Below are 24,464 nucleotides of genomic sequence, written 5' to 3'. Positions count from 1 at the left end.
CAAAATATCTTAAAATTTGTATGGAGACACAAAAGACCCTGAATAGCCAAAGCAATTTTGAGGGAAGAAACAGAGCTGGAGTAATCAGACTCCCTGACTTCAGACTATACTACAAAGCTACAGTCATCAAGACAATATGGTACTGGCACAAAAACATAAATATAGATCAATGGAACAGGATAGAAAGCCCAGAGATAAACCCACGCACCTATGGTCAACTAGTCTATGACAAAGGAGACAAGGATATACAATGGAGAAAAGACAGTCTCTTCAATAAGTGATGGTGGGAAAAATGGACAGCTACATGTAAAAGAATGAAATTAGAACACTCCCTAACACCATACACAAAAATAAACTCAAAATGGATTAAAGACCTAAATGTAAGACCAGACATTATAAAACTCTAAGAGGAAAACATAGGAGGAACACTCTTTGACATAAATCACAGTAAGATCTTATCGACCTACCTCCTAGAGTAATGGAAATAAAACCAAAAATAAACAAATGGAACCTAATGAAACTTAAAAGCTTTTGCACAGCAAAGGAAGCTATAAAAAAAGATGAAAAGACAACCCTCAGAATGGGAGAAAATATTTGCAAACAAATCAAAGACAAAGGATTAATCTCCAAAATATATAAACAGCTCATGCAGCTCATTACTAGAAAAACAAACAACCCAATTAAAAAATGGGCAGAAGACCCAAATAGACATTTCTCCAATGAAGACATACAGATGGCTGAGAGGCACATGAAAAGCTGATCAACATCACTAATTATTGGAGAAATGCAAATCAAACTACAATGAGGTATCACCTCACACCAGTTAGAATGGGCATCATCAAAAAATCTACAAACAGGGGCTTCCCTGGTAGCGCAGTGGTTGAGAATCTGCCTGCTAATGCAGGGGATGCGGGTTCGAGCCCTGGTCTGGGAGGATCCCACATGCCGCAGAGTAGCTGGGCCCGTGAGCCACAACTACTGAGCCTGCGCGTCTGGAGCCTGTGGTCCGCAACAAGAGAGGCCGCGACAGTGAGAGGCCCGCGCACCGCGATGAAGAGTGGCCCCCGCTTGCCACAACTAGAGAAAGCCCTCGCACAGAAACGAAGACCCAACACAGCAAAAATAAATAAATAAATAAATAAATTCCTACCCCCAACATCGAAAAAAAAAAAAATCTACAAACAACAAACACTAGAGAGTGTGTGGAGAAAAGGGAACCCTCTTGCACTGTTGGTGGGAATGTAAATTGATACAGCCACTATGGAGAACAGTATGGAGGTTCCTTAAAAAACTAAAAATAGAATTACCATATGACCCAGCAATCCCACTACTTGGGCATATACCCTGAGAAAACCATAATTCAAAAAGATACATGCACCCCAATGTTCATTGCAGCACTATTTACAAAAGCCACGTCATGGAAGCAACCTAAATGTCCAACAATAGATGAATGGATAAAGAAGATGTGGTACATATATACAATGGAATATTAGTCAGCCATGAAAAGGACAAAATTGGGTCATTTGCAGAGACGTGGATGGACCTAGAGACTGTCATACAGAGTGAATTAAGTCAGAAAGAGAAAAACAAATATCATATATTAACGCATACATGTGGAATCTAGAAAAGTGGTACAGATGAACTGGTTTTCAAGGCAGAAATGGTGACACAGATGTAGAGAACAAACGTATGGACATCAAGATGAGGGGGAAAGCAGGGTGGGGGTGTGTGGGATGAATTGGGAGATTGGGATTGACATATATACACTAATATGTATAAAATAGATAAGTAATAAGAACCTGCTGTATAAAAATTAAATACAATTCAAAAAAAAAAAAAGGAGGCAATTGCTCACTAATTATGTATCTCCTGAATTGGCTCTCAGTCTGCTTTTTTTCCTTAGGAGTCCTGTGTTAAATTTTGTAGGGCAACATCTACAGCAAGGCTGTTATGTTTTTATGCTTTTGAACTTGGGGAACATTTTTGTGGTGTCTGCAGGGCCCTCTTAAAGCTTGCTCATTTAGCATGGCAATGTGCAAAGTAATTGAAGCCTGCTTCTCTGGTGTACACTGACTACTTTCTTCAAAAATATGAGAGCTTTTCTCTCATGAGAAAACTGCAAGAATCAATTTCAATTGCTTGACTCCCAAACCAGGCAAATATTTCCTAAGTTTCTAGTCTTCTGTTGCTCGGTGGTAGGAGCTCAAGAAAGACTTATTGAGAGGCTGGTTGGAAACCTTCCACGTACACACTGTGGTCACACACAAACCCTCAAAGCTGTGGGGTATCATTGCCATCGCTTAATGATCATGTGTCTGTAAAGTATCTCTATAGAAATTACTCCATTAATACTTCTTCCCAGTAGGTGTTTTAGGCTGACGAGGCAGCTGCTCGGGTGGCAAAGCACGTTGATTATGATTTTTTTTAAAACATTAGATTTAAGGCAGTCAAAAACAAGATTTAGCCTCCTACTTTTCATCCTATTGGAACCGGTTTAGTGTCCATCTGAAGCCTCCCTTTCATGCCTCACTTGTTCAGGGCTGAGTTAAGGAAATAAAAATTGAGGAAGGTAACTGACTTGACAAAGGAGAGTTAGACCACAAAAAAATACTTAAAGGCTTGAGCACACATGGCCCAATGATTGCTGGCTTCATCTGTAATTTGAGATGAGACAAATATTGGGACAAAGGGGAAAAGCTAAAATTATTTACAGCTGGACAGGCAATTATAATAAAACTAAACCTCTGCAATATGTATTTCTATGTGTCTTTATCTACTATTAACTCCTAAGGTGGCATCTAGCACAAGAGTTGGCACATAAATTCCATTGCTCTGAATTAAAGAACAGCAGTAATCACCCAGAATTATAAAAAACGGGCCTCAGAGAGTATGTATTAAAATGGGGCACCGAACCTAGAAGGGTGGGATAGGGAGGGTGGGAGGGAGGGAGACGCAAGAGGAAAGAGATATGGGGACATATGTATATGTAAAACTGATTCACTTTGTTATAAAGCAGAAACTAACACACCATTGTAAAGCAATTATACTCCAATAAAGATGTTAAAAAAAATAAAATAAAATAAAATGGGGGACCAAGATCCATACGTAACCCAACACTAATGCAGTGAGTTAGGAGCTCACTAAATACACTGATGACGTGCTAATGGGACACAATCCAAGGAAATCAATTCTTTCATTCCTTTATTCAATCAACAAACACTCACTGAGCATCTTCTCTGGTTCAGGCACTGTTTTAGGCCTTATAAATACAGTTATAAAGGTGACAGGTAGGTCCTAACTCTGATGGAGGTTATATTTGTGTGTGTGTGTGTGTGTGTGTGTGTGAGAGAGAGAGAGAGAGAGAGAGAGAGAGAGGGAGAGGGAGAGATAGAGACAGAGTAGAGTGGGCTAAGGGAGAGTAACAGACAATACAAATAAATAACTAAACCAGAAAATTATAAACCATACAATTATAAGGGTCTATAGTGGGTTGAATGGTGGCCTCCCAAAAGTTATGTCCCTCTCCTAACTCCCAGACCTGTAAATGTGACCTTATTTGGAAAAAAGGACTTTGCAGATGTAATTAAGTTAAAGATCTTGAGATGAAATCATCCTGAACTATTGGGGGCGGATGACCTAAATCCAATACCAAGTGTCACTGTAAGAGACAGAGAGAGACATAAAAGGAGAAGAAGGTGACTTTGGAAATGGAGTCAGAGATTAGAGTTTTGCAACCGCAGCCAAGGGACGCCTGGAGAAGCTGGAAGACGCAGAGAAGGATTCTCTACCTGAGCTTCCAGAGGGAGTGTAGCCCCACCAGCACCTTGATTTCTGACACCTTGCCTCCAGAGCTGTGAGGGAATAACTTCTGCTGTTTTGCACCATGACGTTTGCAGTGTATTTGTTACAACTCTAGAAAACTAATACAGCTTTTAAAGAAAACAACATGGGTTGATGGAGGCTGGATACTGGAAGGTCTCATGCTGTCAAAAACTATGCTCTTTGCAAGGAAGAGGAGACCAGCAGCTGCATCCAGGGTCCCCCTCACAAGTACCATGCAGAAGGTGCTCTTCCTTGGTTACCAGCTACAGTTGTGGCCAGGAGTGGACCTCTGCTTCCGTTGCCAGCCAACATCTCTTCTCACTTTTTCTGATTAATAAAAAGTCCCTTTCTTGTGTGGACCCACATGTTGCTCAAGTGGGTCTGACTCCCTCCCTGTGTCCCTCCAAATGTCATTCACACAAACAGACACAGCCACAGTGTCACCAATCAGAGAACCCCATCATCTGGGCACAGTGATTGGTCCAGGAATAGACATGTGACTCAGGCCAGGCCAATCAGAGAATTTTCTCTGGAACTCTGAGAAAAGACTTCCTGTCTCCACTAGGGGGCGCCGCTGGTGGAATGTGACGCTGGGGCTGTGGCTACCTGATGCAGGCTTTCAGTTAAATGACCCTGTAGCTTTCCTTCTTTCCCCCTTTTGTTTAAATTAGTTCTCAGTCTCTCTTGCATGTAAATGAAAGGGCTCTAGGTTGAGGCCCTGTCCTGGTGACCTAGGCCAGACCACATGTAGCACATAGGGTTCTTTCCGTCTTCCCTGGACAAAAGTCTAGAGGCAGATGTACTTCTCAGAAGGGACCCTGCTCCCACTCTGCGTCCCATCCTTCTTCACCTGCTAAAGGGGAGGGGGCGGGTCTTCTCACTGTCAGGCCGTGAGGGAGAAGAAAGAAGCAATCCAAAAGGAAAAGAATCAAAGCCAGGGGAACTTCAAAGGGACACTGAACCCCCAAACGACCGGTTTTTAACATCTTTGTTTATCCCTTTGAAAATGCAATTCCCTAACAATGTGCCCCAATTTTGTACTTGGCCCAAACCCCTATCAGTGTTTCACTCTGTATCAATCTCAGTTATTTGGTGCAAGAACAGAACTGATTGTAGCCAATGCAAGCTGAGAACGGATTTATCAGAAGGCTGGAGAACTGGCTCAGAAAATGCAAAAGAACAAAAGGAGGATGAATCACAACCAAAAGCAGGCCCCTGGACCAATGTGGGGTAAGGACTCCAAAGCCAAAGACTGACATCACTTCTCCCTGGGCCTGCTGCTGCCGCCTCCCCCGACCTTAAAGGAGTTTTTCCACATCAAGACTCCAGGGGAGAACACCTGATTGGCCTAGTGACAACATCACGAGGGGATGCGGGGATGGAAAGTATTTCAGGTGGGCTCTGCCTCCTGCTGATACTCCTATGGGGAAATTTCCTGAACATAAATTAATTTTTAAATATCTGTAATACTTTGCGCTCTCTCCGGCTGAAGCAAAGGGGAAAAGCTTGGAGATGCCCCTGCAGTCATTGGATAGTGTCACAACAGTGCCCTCTAGTGACAGACTAATGATGGGTGAAAAACAAGGTAAGTATTGATGTTTACACACCCCACTAAAAACGTCCTGCTGAAATTCAGTCACGCTTAGTTTCGTGATTTAGACCATTGCACAAAGCAAGAGAAAATTCCAAGATGCAAATGCTAAACTGTGAAAGGGATATAAAAAGGACTGTGACTTATAAGAGATGTTAGGTTGCCTCAGCCATAGTCCATGCCCACGGGAATTCAAACACCCCTCGTAGTGAGAGCAACAGTGTCATTTTTGCTCTGACTGTCTGCCCACGGGAATTCAAACAGCCATCGTGATGAGAACAACAGTGTCCTTTTTGCTGTGACTGTCCAGTGTGGCTACTTCCTTGAAGATAAAACCTGTTCCTTTGGAGGTGAGGCTCACTGGCCGAGGTGCAGGGAGTCTGGACAAGCTCCCAGAGTTGAAGGCAGAAGGTGTGGGATATCTGAGGGTCCACTTCCCTGGGGTCTAGCACACAGGACACACTTGTGGAATGGATGGAGGAGGCCAAACATTTGATAGAGCACAGCAGCACCAACAATGAAGGAAATGTACGGGGATGCTTATACACTAAAGAGGACCAAGGGAGATAAGGAGGGAAGTTTTGTCAACTGTCATAGGTCTGCAGTCAACAGATAAAGGAGGAAAGGTACACACCCGATAAATGGAGGAAATGCTGGTGAAGAGGGGCTGCCCAGAGTCAACATGGCCCTAGGACCTAGGCAGGAAGGAAATGGTTTATCTCTATTATGGAATGGATGTATCCTCCCAAATTCGAATGCAGAAGCCCTAATCCCCACTGTGGAGGTGGGGACTTTGACAGGTAATTAGGTCATGAGGGTGAAGGCCTCATGAATGGGATTAGTGCCCTTATACGAGACATGAGAAATAAGTCTAGGCGATGTTTCGTACAGCAGGGTGTCTATAGTTAATGATACTATATTGCATATATGAAAGGTGCTGAGAGTGAATCTTAAAAGTCCTCAGCACAAGAAAAAAACTGTGTGGTGACAGAATTTAACTAGACTTATTGTGGTGATCATTCTGCAATACGTACAAATATGGAAACATTATGTTGTATACCTGAAACTAATATAGTGTTATATGTCAATTATACCTCAATTTTAAAAAAATCAGAGACATGAGAGAGTTCTCTCCCTTTCTCTCTGGGCACCACAGGAGGACACAGAGAAAAAGTGGCTGGTGCAAGATGGGAAGAGAGCTCTCACCAGAAATGGGCCATGTTGGCACCTTGATCTTGGGCTTCCCAGCCTCCAGAGCTGTGAGAAGTAAATGTCTGTTGTTTAAGCCACACAGTCTATGGCAGCCCCAGAAGACTACGACAATCTCTTGTCTCTGGCTTCTAGAGAATGGAAGCCTCATAGGTGTCCCCAACCCTTGCTGTGCATTCACTGAACAGTATATGTGTAAAAGCACTTACTCTGGTCCTAGGACTGCAACAGGGAGTGGTGCCTGGGTTGCTTTAACAGGATGCCAACTAGTCAAGTCCCTCCTGACAGTGGACTTAGTTTAAGACCTAAAGGACAAAAAGGGGCCCACCAGGGCAGGTCTGGGGCATGCTGGAGGAGCAACAAGGAAACCTGGGTGGCATGCCAGTTGTTGGGGCACAAGGTGTGGAGGCAGGGTGGCACCGTGTGGAAGTGTAGGTCTCCCTTCTTGCACCCCCTTTGGGGAGGGGGACAGTAGCATGGTTAAGGGTATAGATGCCAACCTGACAGCCCAGATTCTAATCCTAACTGAGCCACTTAGTTATTGTGCCATTCCTGATTAGGCTCTCGACCTCTCTGTGCCTCAGTTTTCTCATCTGTAAAGTGGGGGTCATTGTAGCACCAGCCTCACAGGATTGGTGTAAAGATGGAAATACTTAAGTAAGAAATGCCCACCTAGGAAGGGGGTTCTCAGGTCAGCCATCATCAACTCAGATTTAGTATTATTGTCCTTCTTTACAATTACTGTTCTTAAAAGAAACACCTCAGAATCATCTCTGGCAAAAATGGAATCTACAAATAGAATACATTGCTCATGATAAGCAGAGACCTAGTTATGTCTTCAGTAGCTCAGATGGATTCTCTGGAATAACTAGACTTTTTCAATTATGTGTGTGAAATGAAGTTTCGCAGGCTTGAGTTCTTAATAACATAAATCCTAATTATGTGCTCTCTGGGGCCATAAGCTCCTTTTGTCTTCCTATCACAAATTACAGACAATATTTTAAATGGCTAATTGTAAGAAATGCTCAGGAAACATCTCAAACCTCAGAGAAAGGTTGGACAGGGGTGAAAGGAAGGAGAGAGCTGTGGGGAAGAAAGACCAGTTCATTTCTAAGTGATGTGGGTTGAGCTGTCCCAGAGCAGAACCCCAACAATGAATTGGAATGTAGCAAGAATTTCCTCAGAGAAGGAGAAAATCTTCTTTCTGATCCTCTCAGAGCTTAGCCAAGGGGGCCTGTCAGAAGTTGCAGCTACAGGTCAACCCCTTGAGGAATCTAGGGAGATGCTGCAAAGACAAAGTATTTTAAACAAAGTGAAGAATGAAGAGAGTATCAAATTCACACACACACACAGAGGAAGAGAGAGAAGGAAGAGAAAAGAAGGAAAGAAAAGAAAAAGGAATGAAAATGGAAGGGAATGGGGGAAAAAAGGAAGAGAAAAAAGGGAGGAAAAGCCCACACACTCTGGCTTGGAGAAGACTCAAGAAAGGCAGCCAGGGTTGTTATCCCAGGAATTTCTAAGTTTTATAGCAAGGAGATGAAACTTAGGAGTTTCCAATCAACAGAAAATGGGTGTGTGCTCATGGCCCCATTCTTCTCTCTCCTCTCATCTACCCCTTTCTCCATCTTTCTCTGGGAGAGAAGGAAGGGGTTCTCACCTCCTCCCACTCTTGCCTCCATCCCTCTCTGTGCTATCAGCACCTCCCATGCATAACTGCATTGTTGGTAGAGCGGTGGAAAGACCAGCGTCAGCACCACAAAATCCCACTGTAATAGGGAAGAACAAATCTCACTCCATGTTAGATCTGTTTCTTTTACCTTAACCTTTGTATTCTATTGCTTTTGCTACAACTTAATCACTATAAAGGGATATTACCTATAGCTTAAGTATACATAATGGCCCATCTCTGGGAACCCTGTCTCTCATGCCTGAATATTAAACTAAAATAGCTCTGTTCAGTTCACAGGAAACATCCTGACCAGGCTCACCTATGAATGGCTGCAGGAAGGAAGAAATTAACACCTCCCCTCCCAAGTCTGACCGCAGCCAGGAAATATTTGCAACAACTTATCACCTTTTTTACTTTACCTTCTCACCCCACCCTGCTTTGTTCTATAAAAGAAACTAGCATCCAAAACCCCAGCAAGATGGTTCTTTGGGACACCTGTCCACCATCATCTCAGTCTGCTGGCTTTCTGAATAAAGTCGCTATTCTTTGCCCCAACAACTCGTCTCTCAATTTCTTGGCCTTTCATGAAGTGAGCAGTGCAAGCTTGGACTTGGTAACACCCTCAGAGCTGAGGGAAGATGGGGTATAGCTGAGGCACCTGTGCCACTTCCCTTTGTAAATCAAGGTGTGTCCCTCTCCTTCCCTCTCAGCCTGCAAATCCCCTGCTCTACTTCCGCTGAGAGACAAACACATTTGCAAGTTTCTAAATGTTACCATTTCTATGAATGCTTAGCAATATCCAAATAATGCTTGCAAAAAATGTGAACTACTATTAAGGTTAAAAATAGCCAAACAACCATAATGCAACTTAGTTTTAATATACCTATAAAAATATTAAATTATCTGATCATCAGGAGTCACTTGTGATACATTTTACATTTCAAAAAATACAGTATAGGGCTTCCCTGGTGGTAGAGTGGTTGAGAATCCGCCTGTCAGTGCAGGGGACACGGGTTCAATCCCTGTTCTGGGAAGATCCCGCATGCCACAGAGCGGCTAAGCCCAAGCACCACAACTACTGAGCCTGTGCTCTAGAGCCCATGAGCCACAACTATTGAGGCCACGTGCCACAACTACTGAAGCCCGCATGCCTAGAACCCGTGCTTCACAACAAGAGAAGCCACCACAATGAGAAGCCCATGAACCACAACAAAGAGTATCCCCCGCTCACTGCAACCAGAGAAATGCCCACACACAGTAATGAAGACCCAACGCAGCCAGAAACAATAAATAAATAAAATAGAATAATAGAATAAATAAAATTTTAAAAATACAGTATAAGTAAAGAGTCTGGATAATTTGATAATTTGGATTAAACTAGTTCATAAGTTTGTCCCTGTTATATATAAAATCTCTTTTGAACTTTAGGATATATTTGATCCTTTCTATCCGTAATTTTCCTCCTAGATGTGTAAACATAAATGACACACATAGTAAAAATCTTAGAGAGTTGGATTCCTTTTTTTTAATTGTAGCGTTTCTTTCACTAAAAGTTGTTCCAAAAAAAATCCTTTGTTGTTAAGACATTTTAAAAATGTGGGTCTGAAGGACCATTTGTGATTATAATATCTTACATATTTACAGTGTTTAACAGTATCCAAATGCTTTCATATGCATAATCTTGATTTTCCTAACAACCTTGGTACAGAAGATAAGGCAACATAAGATCAAAGAGTTTAAGGTCACATATAAATAGTAAATTTTAAACTGAGACCAAAATCTGGGCCGCTCTCACATAGCCCACTGGCATTTCCATCCCATCATGCTGTAAATTGGATTCCTATAGTGAGTAAGAGGATACAATAGAGTACATTTTAAGAGTAGAGTCTTATTTTACAAGTCAATTTTGTAAGTTACTCATTCAAATTCCTCAATACTCTTTATGCTTTCCATGTACTTATATTCTTACCTATGTATTATGTTAAAGGAATTAGATAACCTCAAAAAAGTTGGAAAGAAACTTCAAAACTGCCTGCTGTGCTTTTCAAAGCAGCTCAATAGTTCAACTTAAATAAGACTTTCATTTTTTTAAAACTCTTATTATAGACAAGCATACCAAAAGTAAGTTCTTCATTCCACATTCTAAGATCTAACTTTAAACTGAGGGAAAGAAAGAAAATGGGGATAAGAATACACTGATGGTATAAGGACAAAAATCCATTTAGAAGTCTTGTCTTTGTCCATTTGCAGCTGTCTTCCATTTCTATTCTTTTAGGGGGACAGAGCACACAAACTCAGTCCAGTCTCGCTGCCATGAGATTCATGCTTAAGCCTGAACTCATCCTTCTCTCCAATTAGGTATACTCAGTAGAGGGGTCTCCAAAAGATCCAGCTAATTCAGCACTTATAGTCACATAACATCTGTTCTGGAAAATGGAGTTCTTGGAGTCAAATAACCTTATAAACTAACTGAAACACACAGACCTCAGATTTTTAAAAAATGTGTGTATAGACCCAACCAAATAATACATCATATGAGCAACCAAGAATTTGTCCATTATGATTATAATTGCAATTCATAATATGCCCAATCTCCATCCACAGGTTGTGAATTCTTACCACAGCCTGTGCAGCAAGTGTGGTAATCAGCTGTGGAAAAGTTTCCCAGAGAAATAAGTTTGAACTTCTACCTGTTCTTAAGAAATGATAGAATGGATTTGTGATACAGTGAAACCATAAATAAGTTTTGGGTTTGATGGCCACAGAATGTATGTGTACCATATACCAATGTCTTATTCAAAGGTAGGTATTTGTACACTGTGTTGCACGAATGGATGTATAAATGAATGAATAAATGAATGAGTACTACAAAGGAATTCAGGAATTTGAACATGGCCAAAAAAACCCAAGTCCGGCTTCAGTGACCCAACCAATGCAATCTTCCTGCCACACTCAGTGGAGATCTCGAATCATCCAATCACATTCCACTCCTCTCTGCTTAATTGTATGAACCACGGGCCCCACTGGGGTAGTGCGGAAACAAAAAAAAAATGGAGGAGCTGGAAAATCCTAGAGCCTAGCTTTCATTTTTAACTAGATTTTTTTTGGTTTCCAGGGTTGCTGCTCATTAAACAGGAGAAAAAGAGAAATGTTTGTAATGTTCAAAACACTTTGCATGTTAATTCATTCCAGATGCAAACAACTTTAAAGGCAAAAGTCACTAGAGGTGAGTGGTAAACAGGGTCTAGTTACCAAATGAGGTCACATAAAAATTAAAAAACACTAAAGAATAAATAGCCCATGCTGCCCAGCGGGATGAGCAATGCAATGCAAGTAAAAATTAAAACCAAATTACAGACTCTAATCAGCATTACATAACACATCTGACTTATTTGCATATAATGCGATTATCCTGATAGGTACTGAACTCAACACACCCAGCTGTGTTAGTGTGTCTCCAAGGACGTGAGGCATTGGGCATTTTCCCTGTGCCTTGGCTGTGTTCCCTTATGACCATGACAGCAAACCACTCACCAGCACTGCTAGACTTTGAACATTTGAAATAAAAGTGATACAGATCTGTGCATGGCTAGCATTTAGAGCCCCTCAGATGAACAAGAAACAGGCTGATTCTGGGTCAGTGTTCCATTTCTAGAACATTCTATTTGATTTGGTGTTTTAGAAAACCACAGTTGTTTTATGCTATATAAAGAATTCTTCTTCTGCTTCTTTTTCTTCACCCTGGACTGGCAGAGGAAGGGGACATTTTGAGATTATCGTCCTGGAACAAAGGTCCCTTTGGCCAGCAAGTGACAGAGGATGAACGCTTTCCTTAAAGATTCCGTTGTTTTTGGAAGCAGCTGCCCCTAAGGAAGAGGTTAACAAGCAGGATGGTGGCTGGTGGGGCCAAAGGTCCCTTGGAAATCTGCTCAGAAAAGATTGCCTGGGTCCAGAGCTGACCACGGTGAATCCTGTGTCAACATTCGTCTCTGCCTCTTGCTTCTCAAAGCTGTTTTCCCGTCTGAGGACCTTTATTCTGGCCCCGGGTTCGAGGTGGAGAGAAGGCAGAGGCAGCTGGGAGTCCGTAGCTGGGCTGCTGGGCTGGGCCGAGCGGCCAGGGCTTTTCCACGAAGTGCCACTAGCGCTGTCTGACACTGTCTGCCCACCAGGCTCAGGCCGCTCCACGGACCCCACCTTGAACCTCCTGCCCCGGCTCCTTCGGCTTCTCGGCTCTAGGGTCCTAATCGCAGAGACAGGGGTCAGCCTGGAGCCCTGGGGGAGCGTGTCAGTTCCCGAGGTGTCATTCAGAAAGGCAAGCTCACCATTCCTAACACCAAGTCCTGGATTCAACTGGACCTATGGGACAAGGACAAGAGGAACAGGTGTAACAGATGTTTTCCATTAACTAAGTGTCAAGAACAGACTACGTCCTATTCAGCCTTCTGCCATGCTGTGCCCATAGCAGACTTTCAATAAAGTCGGTTGAATTGAATAAAAGTGACAAGTACAATCCTTCAAAGGGATGAGCTGCCACCTTTGCCTCCTGGAAGGTCATTTGACATTATATTCTACTTTTTTTGTTTGTTTGTTTGTTTTATTTTTGATCCAATGAAGGCTTTTTCTTCTGGAAATGGAAACTGGCATGGCTAGTTCCATATTGAGAAATCGTTCAGGGTTGATATTAGACTATCCAATCTAGAGGAGCCTCCTTGTCATTAACTTTTACTTGAGCTCTGGTAGAATTTTACAAGACTGACCTTTCTCCTTTACATATGAAGACTTCTTCCCCTTAACCTTCTATGTCAACATGTTCTTCTGGATTTTCTCCTTCTTTTCCATCCACCCTTTCTCAGGGTCCACTGAAGGAGCCTCCTCCCCTGTTAATTTGTGACAGGAGGTAGTTCTTCAGTGCTAAGCGGGCCATCTTCTTTTTTCACTTCACACTCTCCCAGCCAACCTCATTGAACCCCCTGCCTTCAATTATTATCTAAATGAGGAAGGCTTCTGAAAGTCTAATTATAGTTCAGATCTGTCTCTTAAGCTTCATAACTACCTATCCAACTGTCTTCCAGGCACAAGGTCCTAAAAGTCAATACGTCCCAAATTGAACTCATCCCCCTCCTCACCCTAAATCTGTTCTGCTTACTCTTTTCCCTGTCTTAGAACCTGGCATCATTTGCCCCACATTCACCAAACGAGAGCATCATTTTCCCTTCTCTATCCCTCCTGTAACGCATTCCCATGGACTCTTTCTCCCAAAGATCTCTCAGATCTTCCTGTCTCTCCATATCCACTGCCATTAACCCTAGGCAGGTCATCATCTCTAGTCTGAATTACTGCAACAGCCATCTGAAGGGACACCCCATGGATGCCCTTGCCTCCCTCTAATCCATTCTCCACTCCACTACCAGAGGAGCTTTGAAAACAGTTTTGATCCTGTCACCATCCTACTTCAAGTGGCTTCCTACTCTTCTTAAGAAAAAACCTAAGCCCTTTAGTATGGGCTCCCACACCCTTCACAGTATGTCCCTTCTTACTCCAGCCTAATTCGCCACCTCTTCCACTTGCCAAAATTGAAATTTCTTCAATTCTTTGGACATTATTTGCTCTTTCTTAATGCCAGTGTTTGTGTATATTATTTCCTTTGTCTGGGATATGTCACTTCTGACCCTTCATACCTGTTGTTAACTCCAAGCTTACACATCATTTCCTCTTAGAGGCCTTCTCCATGTCACCGAGTCTGAGTTAGGTACCCCTAAATATTGGCTCTGCCACTAATTAGTTGTGAGACTTTAGACAAGTTACCTAATTTTTCTGTGCCTCAGTTTCCTCATCTATAAAAGGAGATCATAATAAGTACCAATGTCAAAGAGTTGTTGAGAAGATTAAATGACAACAGGGCCTGGAAATAGTAGTGCTAAACGTAAGTTGGCTATTATCATCATCACAAATATTATTACTATCTGTCTTGGCAGCCTGTACTTTCCATATCATAGTAGTTACCACACTAGTTTGCACCTGTTTGCTCACTTCTCTATATCTTCTTCTAGACTCTGCCAGCTGGAAGTGCCGGGATTGTATACACCTTCTTCATCATTGTATCTCCAGTACCTAGCACAATGCCTAACACGTGGTAAGTAATCACTAGATGTCTGTTGCATAAATAAATAAAGCTTAATGCCTAACAAACTATAAATTATTTGCATAGAGAAATGTATGGCCCCTAATTATTAGCCATTAGGTAGATACAAAGTCTTACTAAGAAACTGCCAAAGGACATTCATCCTGTGGATGGCCATTTCTGAAGTCTTTTTTAAGAGAGAGAATATCAACTTTTCCTTTTTTAAGAGAAGTCCTTAGACGATATGACAGAAGAAAGCACAAGATTATTAATGTAGAAATGCAGGTGTGTGCAGTTGGAGTGAAGAATTTCCAGGAGAAACATAATGCCAAGTGGTTGAGATAAATCTCTTGAGAGAGAATAAAACTCCTCTTGCCAAAAAAAGCAATTGAAATGCATTTGTAGTAATTCTGATCATTTAGAGCCCATCTTTCTAAGAAATATTTATAAAATGTTACAAATTGAGAGGTAGGTGTTTTCTAGTTTCAGGGAACATTAGTAATTATCTCGATGAACAGGCAGATCATTTGTCATTCATTTGGCTCTAAACACTTGAGAAATAAGAGTATATACATCACTGAAACATGATTAAGCTGTTAAGGGGCAGACTGACATCATGAAGGGAAAATAATATTGTCTTTTGCTAAAAGTGATTCCAAGAGATAGCAAAAGAGGATTTCTCCTACATTGAAAGAAAAAAGATTTCATGGGAACAAATTATATAGATAATAAGAAACCCCAAAACAATGCCAAACTTGCTTACTTAAGAGTTGAGTCTAGTCTCTCCCAATTAACTGATCTTTTGAAAGGTGCTTATTTTAATTTATTAACCAAAACCAATGATGTTAACCCACCATCCTATAGCAGCAGCAACCTTCTGAGCCATGCTTACAAGGATTCCTTCAGGGCAGCATAAAGCAAAGTATTGAGTGAGAGCGGGCATGTAGGGTTGGAAGTGTGTATGTGTGTGTGTGTGTGTGTGTCTGTGTCTGTGTCTGTGTCTGTGTGGAGCATGAAGAATGGGGAGGAAATGAGGAGAGGAACAAAGTGGGAGGAATAGAGTCTGAATGAGTGCCTCTGACAGACTCAGAAATGAGAAAGGAACCCAGAAATGCTACAGAAGAAGCAAATGAATTACTCACTTCACGAGAGACTATCTTCTTTTATTTTAAATGGCTAATAAAGAACATCAAGATGATCTTAGCTAAAGGTCTGTTGATAAAATGAAGAGAAATATATGTTTGCTTCTGCCAAACTAGTTTTTGGAATATTTACTTTTCTGAAGAGAAACTTATTTCCTGACAACAGGCAGTTAATCAATCAACAAATGGTTCAGAAGCAGCTGTCTGTCTGGTACTCTACCAGACATAAACATTTACAATAAAATACTGAAAAGAGATGGCGAGTCATAAAGTCCCAAATTATATGGTACAAGAATGAGGAAATCTATACACAGTTGTGTGTTACAAAGTTTCGGTGTAAAATGTTCTAGTTAAGAATGCGCTTATAGCAGATTTCACAGAGGAGGTGGTGCTTGCACAGGGTCTTAAAGGATAGACAAGTGAAGAGGAAGAGAAAGACATCTCTGGACAAGGAACAGCTCAGGCCGTATATAAAGGCAGATATCCATAAAATGAAATATTATTCAGCCCGTGAAAGAAGGAAATTCTAACACATGCTACAACATAGATGAACCTTGAAAATATTTTGCTGAGTGAAGTAAGTCAGACCCAGAAGGACAAACATTGTATGATACCAGTTATATGAGGTCCCTAGAATAGGCAAATTTATAGGGACAGAAATTAGAGGTTACCAGGGACAGGGGTGGGTGGCAGTTGTGGAGTTATTGTTTAATGGGTACAGAGTTTCTGTTTGGGGTGATGAAAATGTTCTGGAAATAGATAGTGGTGATGATGAAGTACAGTGTAAATGTACTATTAAGTACCATTAGGCACTGAATTCTACACTCAAAATGGTTAAAGTGATACATTTTTATGTTATGTATATTTTATGACAAAAAAATACATGGGGGCGGGAGTGCGCCTAGAGGTCAGGAAAGAAGGTTGGAAAAACCAGAGAAGGAGGCAGCAAAGGAAGCATTCGGGGGGGCCTGATTATGAAGAGCCTTGAAACTCGGACAAGTGAGTTTTAATTTTATTTGCTAATTTTGCTATTGAGCTGACAAGGAACATAAATCCAGCCATCATTTAAAAATGTATTCAACACTCCTGTGCAGGATAAAGCAGGTGCCTGGAGCCAGAGTGAAGAGTTAGAATGTTGTAATAACAATGCACATTGAAGTTAGGTGGGTTTAAGGCAGGAAAGAGAAAAAAAGAAATGGCTCCAAAGGAAAACTTGAACAGTTTGGGGTGGGGGGGTGCTGTCTGAATGTGGGTCTTCCAAAAAGAGATGCTTTAAAAACGACCTATTTGGAAAACGTGTGCAAATGGGAGGGTGACCAGAGCTGGAGAAATTGGGGGCAGGGTTGCAGAGGACTACTTTGGTTTTGTTTGGACTGAATCTGAGATGAGGAGATGTTATGTTTAAATGATCTTACAGGGAGTTTAAAAAGCCAAAAGCTCAAGAGATAGAGGAGATGAAAATACAGGAGTAAGTTGAACAAAGAGGACAACTAAATGCCCAGGATGGGCTTTATTTCTTAATCTTAGGGAAACCTTAAACTTAGGACAGTGGTTCTCAACTGGGGGAAATTTCACCCCCCACCCCCCAGAGGGCATTTGATAATGTCTGGAGACATTTCCTGTTGTCACAACTGCAGGGAAGCGGAGTCGGTGCTGGCATCTCACGGTAGCACTGAGGATGCACTAGATATCCTCTAATGCGTAAGACATCTCCCCCACCGCAAAGAATTATCTAGTCCAAAATGTCAATAGTGCCGAGGTTGCAGAAACCTGAGTTAGGGGCAAAAAGAGCTGAAACTTTGAGAAAAATGTCCAAGTGATAGAGAGATAGGATAAACCCTTTAATTAGAAGATCCAAGTTATGGAAGCTCACAGAGGAGAAACTTTCAAGCAAGGGGTGGTCAGCATTTGCCAATACTGCTGACCCTGAGCTCAGGCACTGGTGGCCTTAGAGAGAGCAACAACTCTTCTAGCATCTGTATGAGAGGTGAGGACACAGGGCAAACAGCAGCCCCCAAGACTGGAGAGACATACGAATGAATACGGGGAGCCATGGCTTCCCGGAAAAGAGGACCAGAAGTGGAAACCACTACAGGAACAAGGACGGGGCGAGGAAAACCTGAACTGTAATTGGCAAATAGCTGGAGGCTTAGTGTGGACAACTCTGAGAGTTAAAAACTCCAGAGGACCCAGTCCCAGGGGAGCCCCCCCAATTTTGTGAGATTTACCTCCAGGAGCGTGACTAGACTCTCACAATAAATATCAGAGAAAAATCCCCTTGTGCTTCCGGAAAGAGAAGGAGAAAAGGAACCTTTTTTTTTAATTGAAGTACAGTTGACTTACAATGTTGTGTTAGTTTCTGGTGTACAGCAAAGTGATTCAGGTCTTTTTCAGATTCTTTTCCATTATAGATTATTACAAGATGTTGAATATAGTTCCCTGTGCTATACAATACGTCCTTGTTGTTTATCTATTTTATATATAGTAGTTTGTATCTGCTAATCCTAAACCCCTAATTTATCCCTCTCCCCTCCTTTTCCCCTTTGGTAACCATAAATTCTTCTGTGTCTGTGAGTCTGTTTCTGTTTTGTAAGTAAGTTCATATGTATCATTTTTTTAGATTCCACATATAAAGTGATGTCATATGATATCTGTCTTTTTCTGACTTACTTCACTTAGTATGATAATCTCTAGGTGAAAAGGGACCATTTTTAAATACTCCAGAGCACTCTGTTCTTAAAAGGCCTTCTCTCAGGGGAAACTAGTTAACCAGAGCCTAACATGCTGACATATTATCAGAGCCTAACTGACCTGGGTGAAGAGAAATACCCAACTCCAGCTTTCTCTAACCTTCCATGTGAGAGAAGGGAAGTACTCAACTCCAGCCCACTCTAGCCATTCTCGCCCACCTAAGCAAGGACGAAAAAAAAAAGATTAAACACTTGCGAAATTCACAGTTCAAAGCATAGACTCACTAAGACGGAGGAGACCTAATTATAGAATGCTTCCCCTCCCCCAGCTCCTTACTACCACATTAATAAAGGCTTATTTGCAGCAGCTCCTATACCTGCTACATCATGCCTGGCTATCAAGAAAAAATTACAAGGCATTACAAAAGGTAAAAAGCACAATTTGAAGAGACAGAGCAAGTATCAGAAGCAGACATGGCAGGGATGTTGTAATTATCAGACCTGTGATTTAAAACAACTCTGATTAATATGATAAGGACGCTAATGGATAAGGTAAACGGCATGCAAGAAGAGATGACAATGCGAAAAGAGAGATGGAAATCCTAAAAGAAGAACCAAAAAGATAAAAAAGCAACAACACTGCAACAGAAATAAAGAATGCCTTTGATGGGCTCATTTGCAGACTAAACACAGCTGAGGAAAGAATCTCTGAGCTAGAGGATATATCAATAGAATCCTTGAAAGAGAAAAGCAGAGAGAAAAAAAAAGCCTGAAAAAAAAAAAAAAAAAACCAGAACAGACTATCTAAAAACGATGGGACAACTAAAAAAGGAGTGGTAGACAAATAATGGGAGTACCAGAAAAAGAGAAAGAGAATGGAATAGAAGAAATGTTTGAAACAATAATGACTGAGAATTTCCCCAAATTTATGTCAGACACCAAACCACAGATGCATCCACTAAGGACTGAGACAGCACAATGAAAACTGCCAAGTAGCGAATAGGGTAGCTCAAGGTATGCATTTAATAAACACTTGGTGGATGAATAAACATTTGACATACCTGCTTATGTATTCAGACATTCATTCATTTACTGAGCATCTACTAGGTACCCTAATATCAATCTCATCAAAAATACACATCCTAGGCTCTAAGAAGCATCAGACAGTGTGCACTGGCAGGAGGTTATGTGGGAAAAGACATGGAGAGACAGCTAGCAGCCTTCTTACACAGACAATAATTGCGCTACAGTTTCTACTTGACAAAGCACCTCCATGTATACTCTCCTTTTTGATCCTCATAATGTGAATTGTACATGTCAGTACCATTCAGTGGCTCTGTCAGTGACTGCTGATTACAGTCAGAATAAGATAGAAGCTACTTGGCAAAGCTTTTGCTCATTCACACAAGAATGGATTTGCCTACCATGTGCCAGATGCTGTTCTAGGTACTGGGAGTATAAGAGTGGACCGAATATATAAACAGCTCATGCAGCTCAATATTAAAGAAACAACAACCCAATCCAAAAATGGGCAGAAGACCTAAATAGACATTTCCCCAAAGAAGACATACAGATGGCCAAGAAGCACATGAAAAGCTGCTCAACATCACTAATTATTAGAGAAATGCAAATCAAAACTACAATGAGGTATCATCTCACACCGATTAGAATGGGCATCATCAGAAAATCTACAAACAATAAATGCTGGAGAGGGTGTGGAGAAAAGGGAACCCTCTTGCACTGTTGGTGGGAATGTAAATTGATACAGCCACTATGGAGAACAGTATGGAGGTTCCTTAAAAAACTAAAAATAGAATTACCATAGGACACAGCAATCCCACTACTGGGCATATACCCAGAGAAAACCATAATTCAAAAAGACACATGCACCCCAATGGTCACTGCAGCACTATTTACAATAGCCAGGACATGGAAACAACTTAAATGTCCATCGACAGACGAATGGATAAAGAAGATGTGGTACATATATACAATAGAATTTTACTCAACCATAAAAAGGAACGAAATTGGGTCATTTGTTGAGACGTGGATGAATCTAGAGACTGTCATACAGAGTGAAGTAAGTCAGAAAGAGAAAAACAAATATCGTATATTAACGCATGTATGTAGAACCTAGAAAATTGGTACAGATGAACTGGTTTGCAGGGCAGGAGTTGAGACACAGATGTAGAGAACAAACGTATGGTCACCAAGGGGGGAAAGCCTCGGGGGGTGGGGGTGAGGGTGGGGGTGTGATGAATTGGGAGATTAGGATTGACATGTATACACTGATGTGTATAAAACTGATGACTAATAAGAACCAACTGTATAAAAAAGTAAATAAAATAAAATTTAAAAATTTTAAAAAAAAAAGAGTGGACCGAAAAAGGTCCCTGTCCTCGTGGTGCTTACCTCCAGTGGCTGACCACGTGCCTGATGATGTGGCCCCTGCCCAACTGCCCATCCTCCTACCCCCGACTCCCTCCCTTCTCTCCAGCCACATGGAACCACAGGCGCTTTTCTGAACATGCCTGCTAAGGAAATGCTATTCCACACATTGTCACCCATCATCTCCTCTGTTTGGAACACTTTCCTCCCTTCCCCATCTAGCTACTTCCTTCTGGGCCATCCAGCTCAGCCAGGCCCAGACATCACCTCTCAGGGAAGCTTTGCCCATCACCCTCATTGGGTCTAGCATCCCCCCCTTTCCCCCCCACCTCACACACATGTCCATCCTGGAGGGGTTACACATGTGGAAGTTAACTTGTGATTATTAAAGCTCTCCCTTAAATAGATATTAGTTTCTTTCGCTGGTGGACATTAGTCATTTTTGCCACCCAGCATTTGTCCCCTCACTGATCTTCCTTGGGGACCCTTGTCCCCCGCCTCCATGAGTGCCAAGAGAGTCTGAGTCCACAAAAAATCTCGGGATGCAGGGTAGTAGAGCCTTTGCCTCAGAACTAAGCTAATCCACCTAATCCCATTCCCCGGAATGCAATGATTGATTTAGAGAAGAGAATCGGATCCAAGTTGGTCTGAATGACGTGAAGTCCAGAAGTTTTGTTGGACCATTGTAGGGTGAGGAACTCAAAAAGTTAGTCCTCAGAGCTGCTGGCAGCCAGCTAGTGACCACAAGGGCCTGTCTGAGGAAATGGCAGAGCTGGGAGTCGGTTCCTAAGCCTCAAGACTCAGGCTACTTACTTACAAAAGCCAGTTCATTTGCCCCCACTATCCTCTCTGCCCCCAAGGAAGTTTGTACTGGGTTTTCTATCCGGAAAAATTCACCCCATTATAGGAGTGAAGTAGCTACAAGGTATTATCTTTTATAGTGTATTATAGCCAAGCCTTTGTATATGCTTTCTTCAGGGACTTTTATATGACACCAGAAACAGAAGTTTCCAGAAGATAATTGCCCATTTTGTTGGCAAAAGCCTAAACTCATTGACGTCTTTATCCAAAAATCTATTCTTCACTCCCCAAATTTCATTTAACTTTCCAAAGGAACTAAGTTGTATAAGCCGTGGTTCAGAAGTTAAAATGTCAGTTAGCCTTTGAAACAGAAACGTGCCCCCTGCTGCACACACATATTAAATTTTTGCTTGACAGTGAGGTTTAGATTCTGGAGATTAACTAAGGCTGAAGGAAAAACTTTAGATGCCTTGGAAATGAGTGAGTTATGTAACAGGCAGCTAACAGAAACAGTGCCTGTCCACCTTATGTGAATGAGAAGGTAAATAATTTAGAGATCATTACATACACTATCAATATGACTCATATTTTATTAATAACTCAAAGCTGATGACAACAAAATTAATCAAAAGGAAAGATAATTCATCTTCTAGCCTGTTTTTACTTTATCCAATAGGCCTTAAAAGGGTTTCTGACCATTTCTCAAGGACAGAAATTTTGCTGTGAATATCACGTACACCTCCCTGCCTGCACACACTTCACACATACACATGCACACAGCACTGGACTGCAGTGGTTAGCTGCCTGGCTTTGGAGCCAGGTAAACACTTCCTCTTGTGTCTTGGGCAAGTAACTATTCCCTCTACCCCTCAATTTTCCCTTTTGCAAAACTTCCTATGTTGTAAGAAGGACTAAATAAAACAATCAATGTGAAATGCATACTCTAGGGCATAATATGAACAATAACAGCTAAAATTGCATTCCAGGCACTATCTTAAGCACTTTATAAATGTCAGGTCATTTCGCATAGATAACAACCTGTACTCTAGGAAGTTGCTAATATTACCCTCATTGTGCTGATGAAGAACCCAAGACTCAAAAATCACACAGCTAGGGGCTTCCCTGGTGGTGCAGTGGTTGAGAGTCTGTCTGCCGATGCAGGGGACACGGGTTCGTGCCCCGGCCCGGGAAGATCCCACATGCCACGGAGCGGCTGGGCCCGTGAGCCATGGCCGCTGAGCCTGCGCGTCCAGAGCCTGTGCTCCGCAACGGGAGAGCCCACAACAGTGAGAAGCCCGCGTACCGCAAAAAAAAAAAAAAAAAAAAAAAAAAAAAAAAAAAAAAATCACACAGCTACTAAACAGCAAGGTTCAACTGTCACGTAATCCTTCATAAGAAATGACACATGGTAGCTATCACAATTGTGTTTGCTTTCAATAGGATGCCTACAGAAGAAGGCTTTAATTTTAAGATTTTATTTTGAAGGGTTCTAACTATATAACTTTATTTGGGGTAAAATTTGACAGTGATGCAAGATGCTTAAAAATTAAGTCAATAGGATGGCATACTTAACATCCCCAACCATAATTACAGCTTCAGCTTCCTTAGGTCCAGATGGAAAGAACTAATGATATCTCTGGACCCAAAGAGCAGGCAAAGTACTTGTGTATAGTTGAGGAGCATGATTAAAGGAAAATCTGAGACGTAGGGTGTTGCCTGATTCTACTGCAAACTACTTGTGTAAGTTACCAGCTCACAGAATCTGGACTTCCTTATCTGTCAGATGAAGGGATTTTATTAAACCAGTGCCTCTCAACCACGTTACAAGCTACATATTAGAATCATCCAAGGAGTTTTTCAAAAATTTACCCAAGCCAGTGTGCCCCCAAAGATTCTAATCGAACTGACCTGGGGTGCAGCCATGGCATGGGAATGTTTGAAACCTCCCCAGAGATTTTGGTGAACCAAAATTAAATCATCTCTTGGATGTCAAATCGCACAGTTCCATGTGCATCTAAAGATCATAGAGACCACACAGAAATACCTGAAGTAGAATCTTGTTGCCATCGTAGTCCTGTGTTTGCCACCGGGTATGGCTGATGGGGACACACGGATGGGGTAGAAGAGGCACTAACTGGCCAATCTCTTGAACCTTGAACTGCAACACTGAAGCCTCTTTGGGGTCCACCGACACTCCAGGGGGCAGCTGCTTCAGGGAGAGCTGCAGGGCAAAGCTCTCGGTGTAGTAGAGCGTGAAGAAACAGAAGCTGCTCTTCTGCAAGGTGGCTTCCCTCTGCAGGATCATCTCATACAGCCTGATGGCATCCTCGTAGTTATCAAAACTGCAGTAGAGCGTCACTCTCAGGATCTCGGTGCCACAGTGCACCTGCCTCACACCCCAGACGGGCATCTGGTTGTCCAGACTATAGAATTCCTGATTGGCAAGAATATAGGGGCACGGTCTTCCCTGCGCATTCTGGGTGGGGTAGCACTGCCACGGCCAATGCTGTAGGGAGTCAAGGACGCGGAACAGCCGCTCCTCTCCGAGGCTTTCATGCAGGAAGAGCAGAACAGACATCCCCGGGAAGCGGGACCGCTTGGAATGGCATTTGTCATAGTATTTCACAGGACTGACCCTCTCAGACACCAGAAAGACACGGACCTCTGGGCAAATGCAGTTCAGGAGCTGGTCCAGGGTTTGCTGCAGAAGCGAGCCGTGCCCGGAGTTGGCCAGGAGGTGGACAGTCATGGCCAGAGGCTCCCGTGTCTCATCCATCATGGATCCCGAGGATGACAAAGGATGCAAGCGAGCAGGGCCCACTGGTCCAGCTTCTGAAATGAATGGAGGGGTTCCCACGTGCAGCCTTCAGCCCAAGAGGAAGGCTTCAGGACTTCAGAGCCAAGCTCTTACCCCGTGCTGCTGGTCGCCGCTGGCCACACTGTGAGAGAATCCCTGCAAATCAGGCACAACAGCTTCCAGGACACACCACAGCGGCAGGGTCGATGTCACCCAGCCGGTGCATAATGTAAC

General features: G+C 42.3%; 1 protein-coding gene across 1 annotated transcript; it reads right to left on the bottom strand.

The window, feature by feature from the left end:
* Positions 1-11,993: 11,993 nt before the first annotated feature.
* FAM124B (family with sequence similarity 124 member B) lies at positions 11,994-24,212 on the bottom strand. The gene is made up of 2 exons (XM_060107381.1): positions 23,478-24,212; positions 11,994-12,647 (listed from the first exon to the last, which is right to left on the bottom strand). Exons 1-2 carry the CDS (start codon positions 24,210-24,212, stop codon positions 11,994-11,996), a joined length of 1,389 nt encoding a protein of 462 aa, XP_059963364.1.
* Between the last annotated feature and the right edge of the window lie 252 nt (positions 24,213-24,464).

Source organism: Mesoplodon densirostris, chromosome 8 (genome assembly GCF_025265405.1).
Source record: "Mesoplodon densirostris isolate mMesDen1 chromosome 8, mMesDen1 primary haplotype, whole genome shotgun sequence".
Taxonomy (NCBI): domain Eukaryota; kingdom Metazoa; phylum Chordata; class Mammalia; order Artiodactyla; family Ziphiidae; genus Mesoplodon; species Mesoplodon densirostris.
The sequence above is the reverse complement of the archived record's forward strand: the minus strand, read 5'-3'. Positions and strand labels throughout refer to the sequence as shown.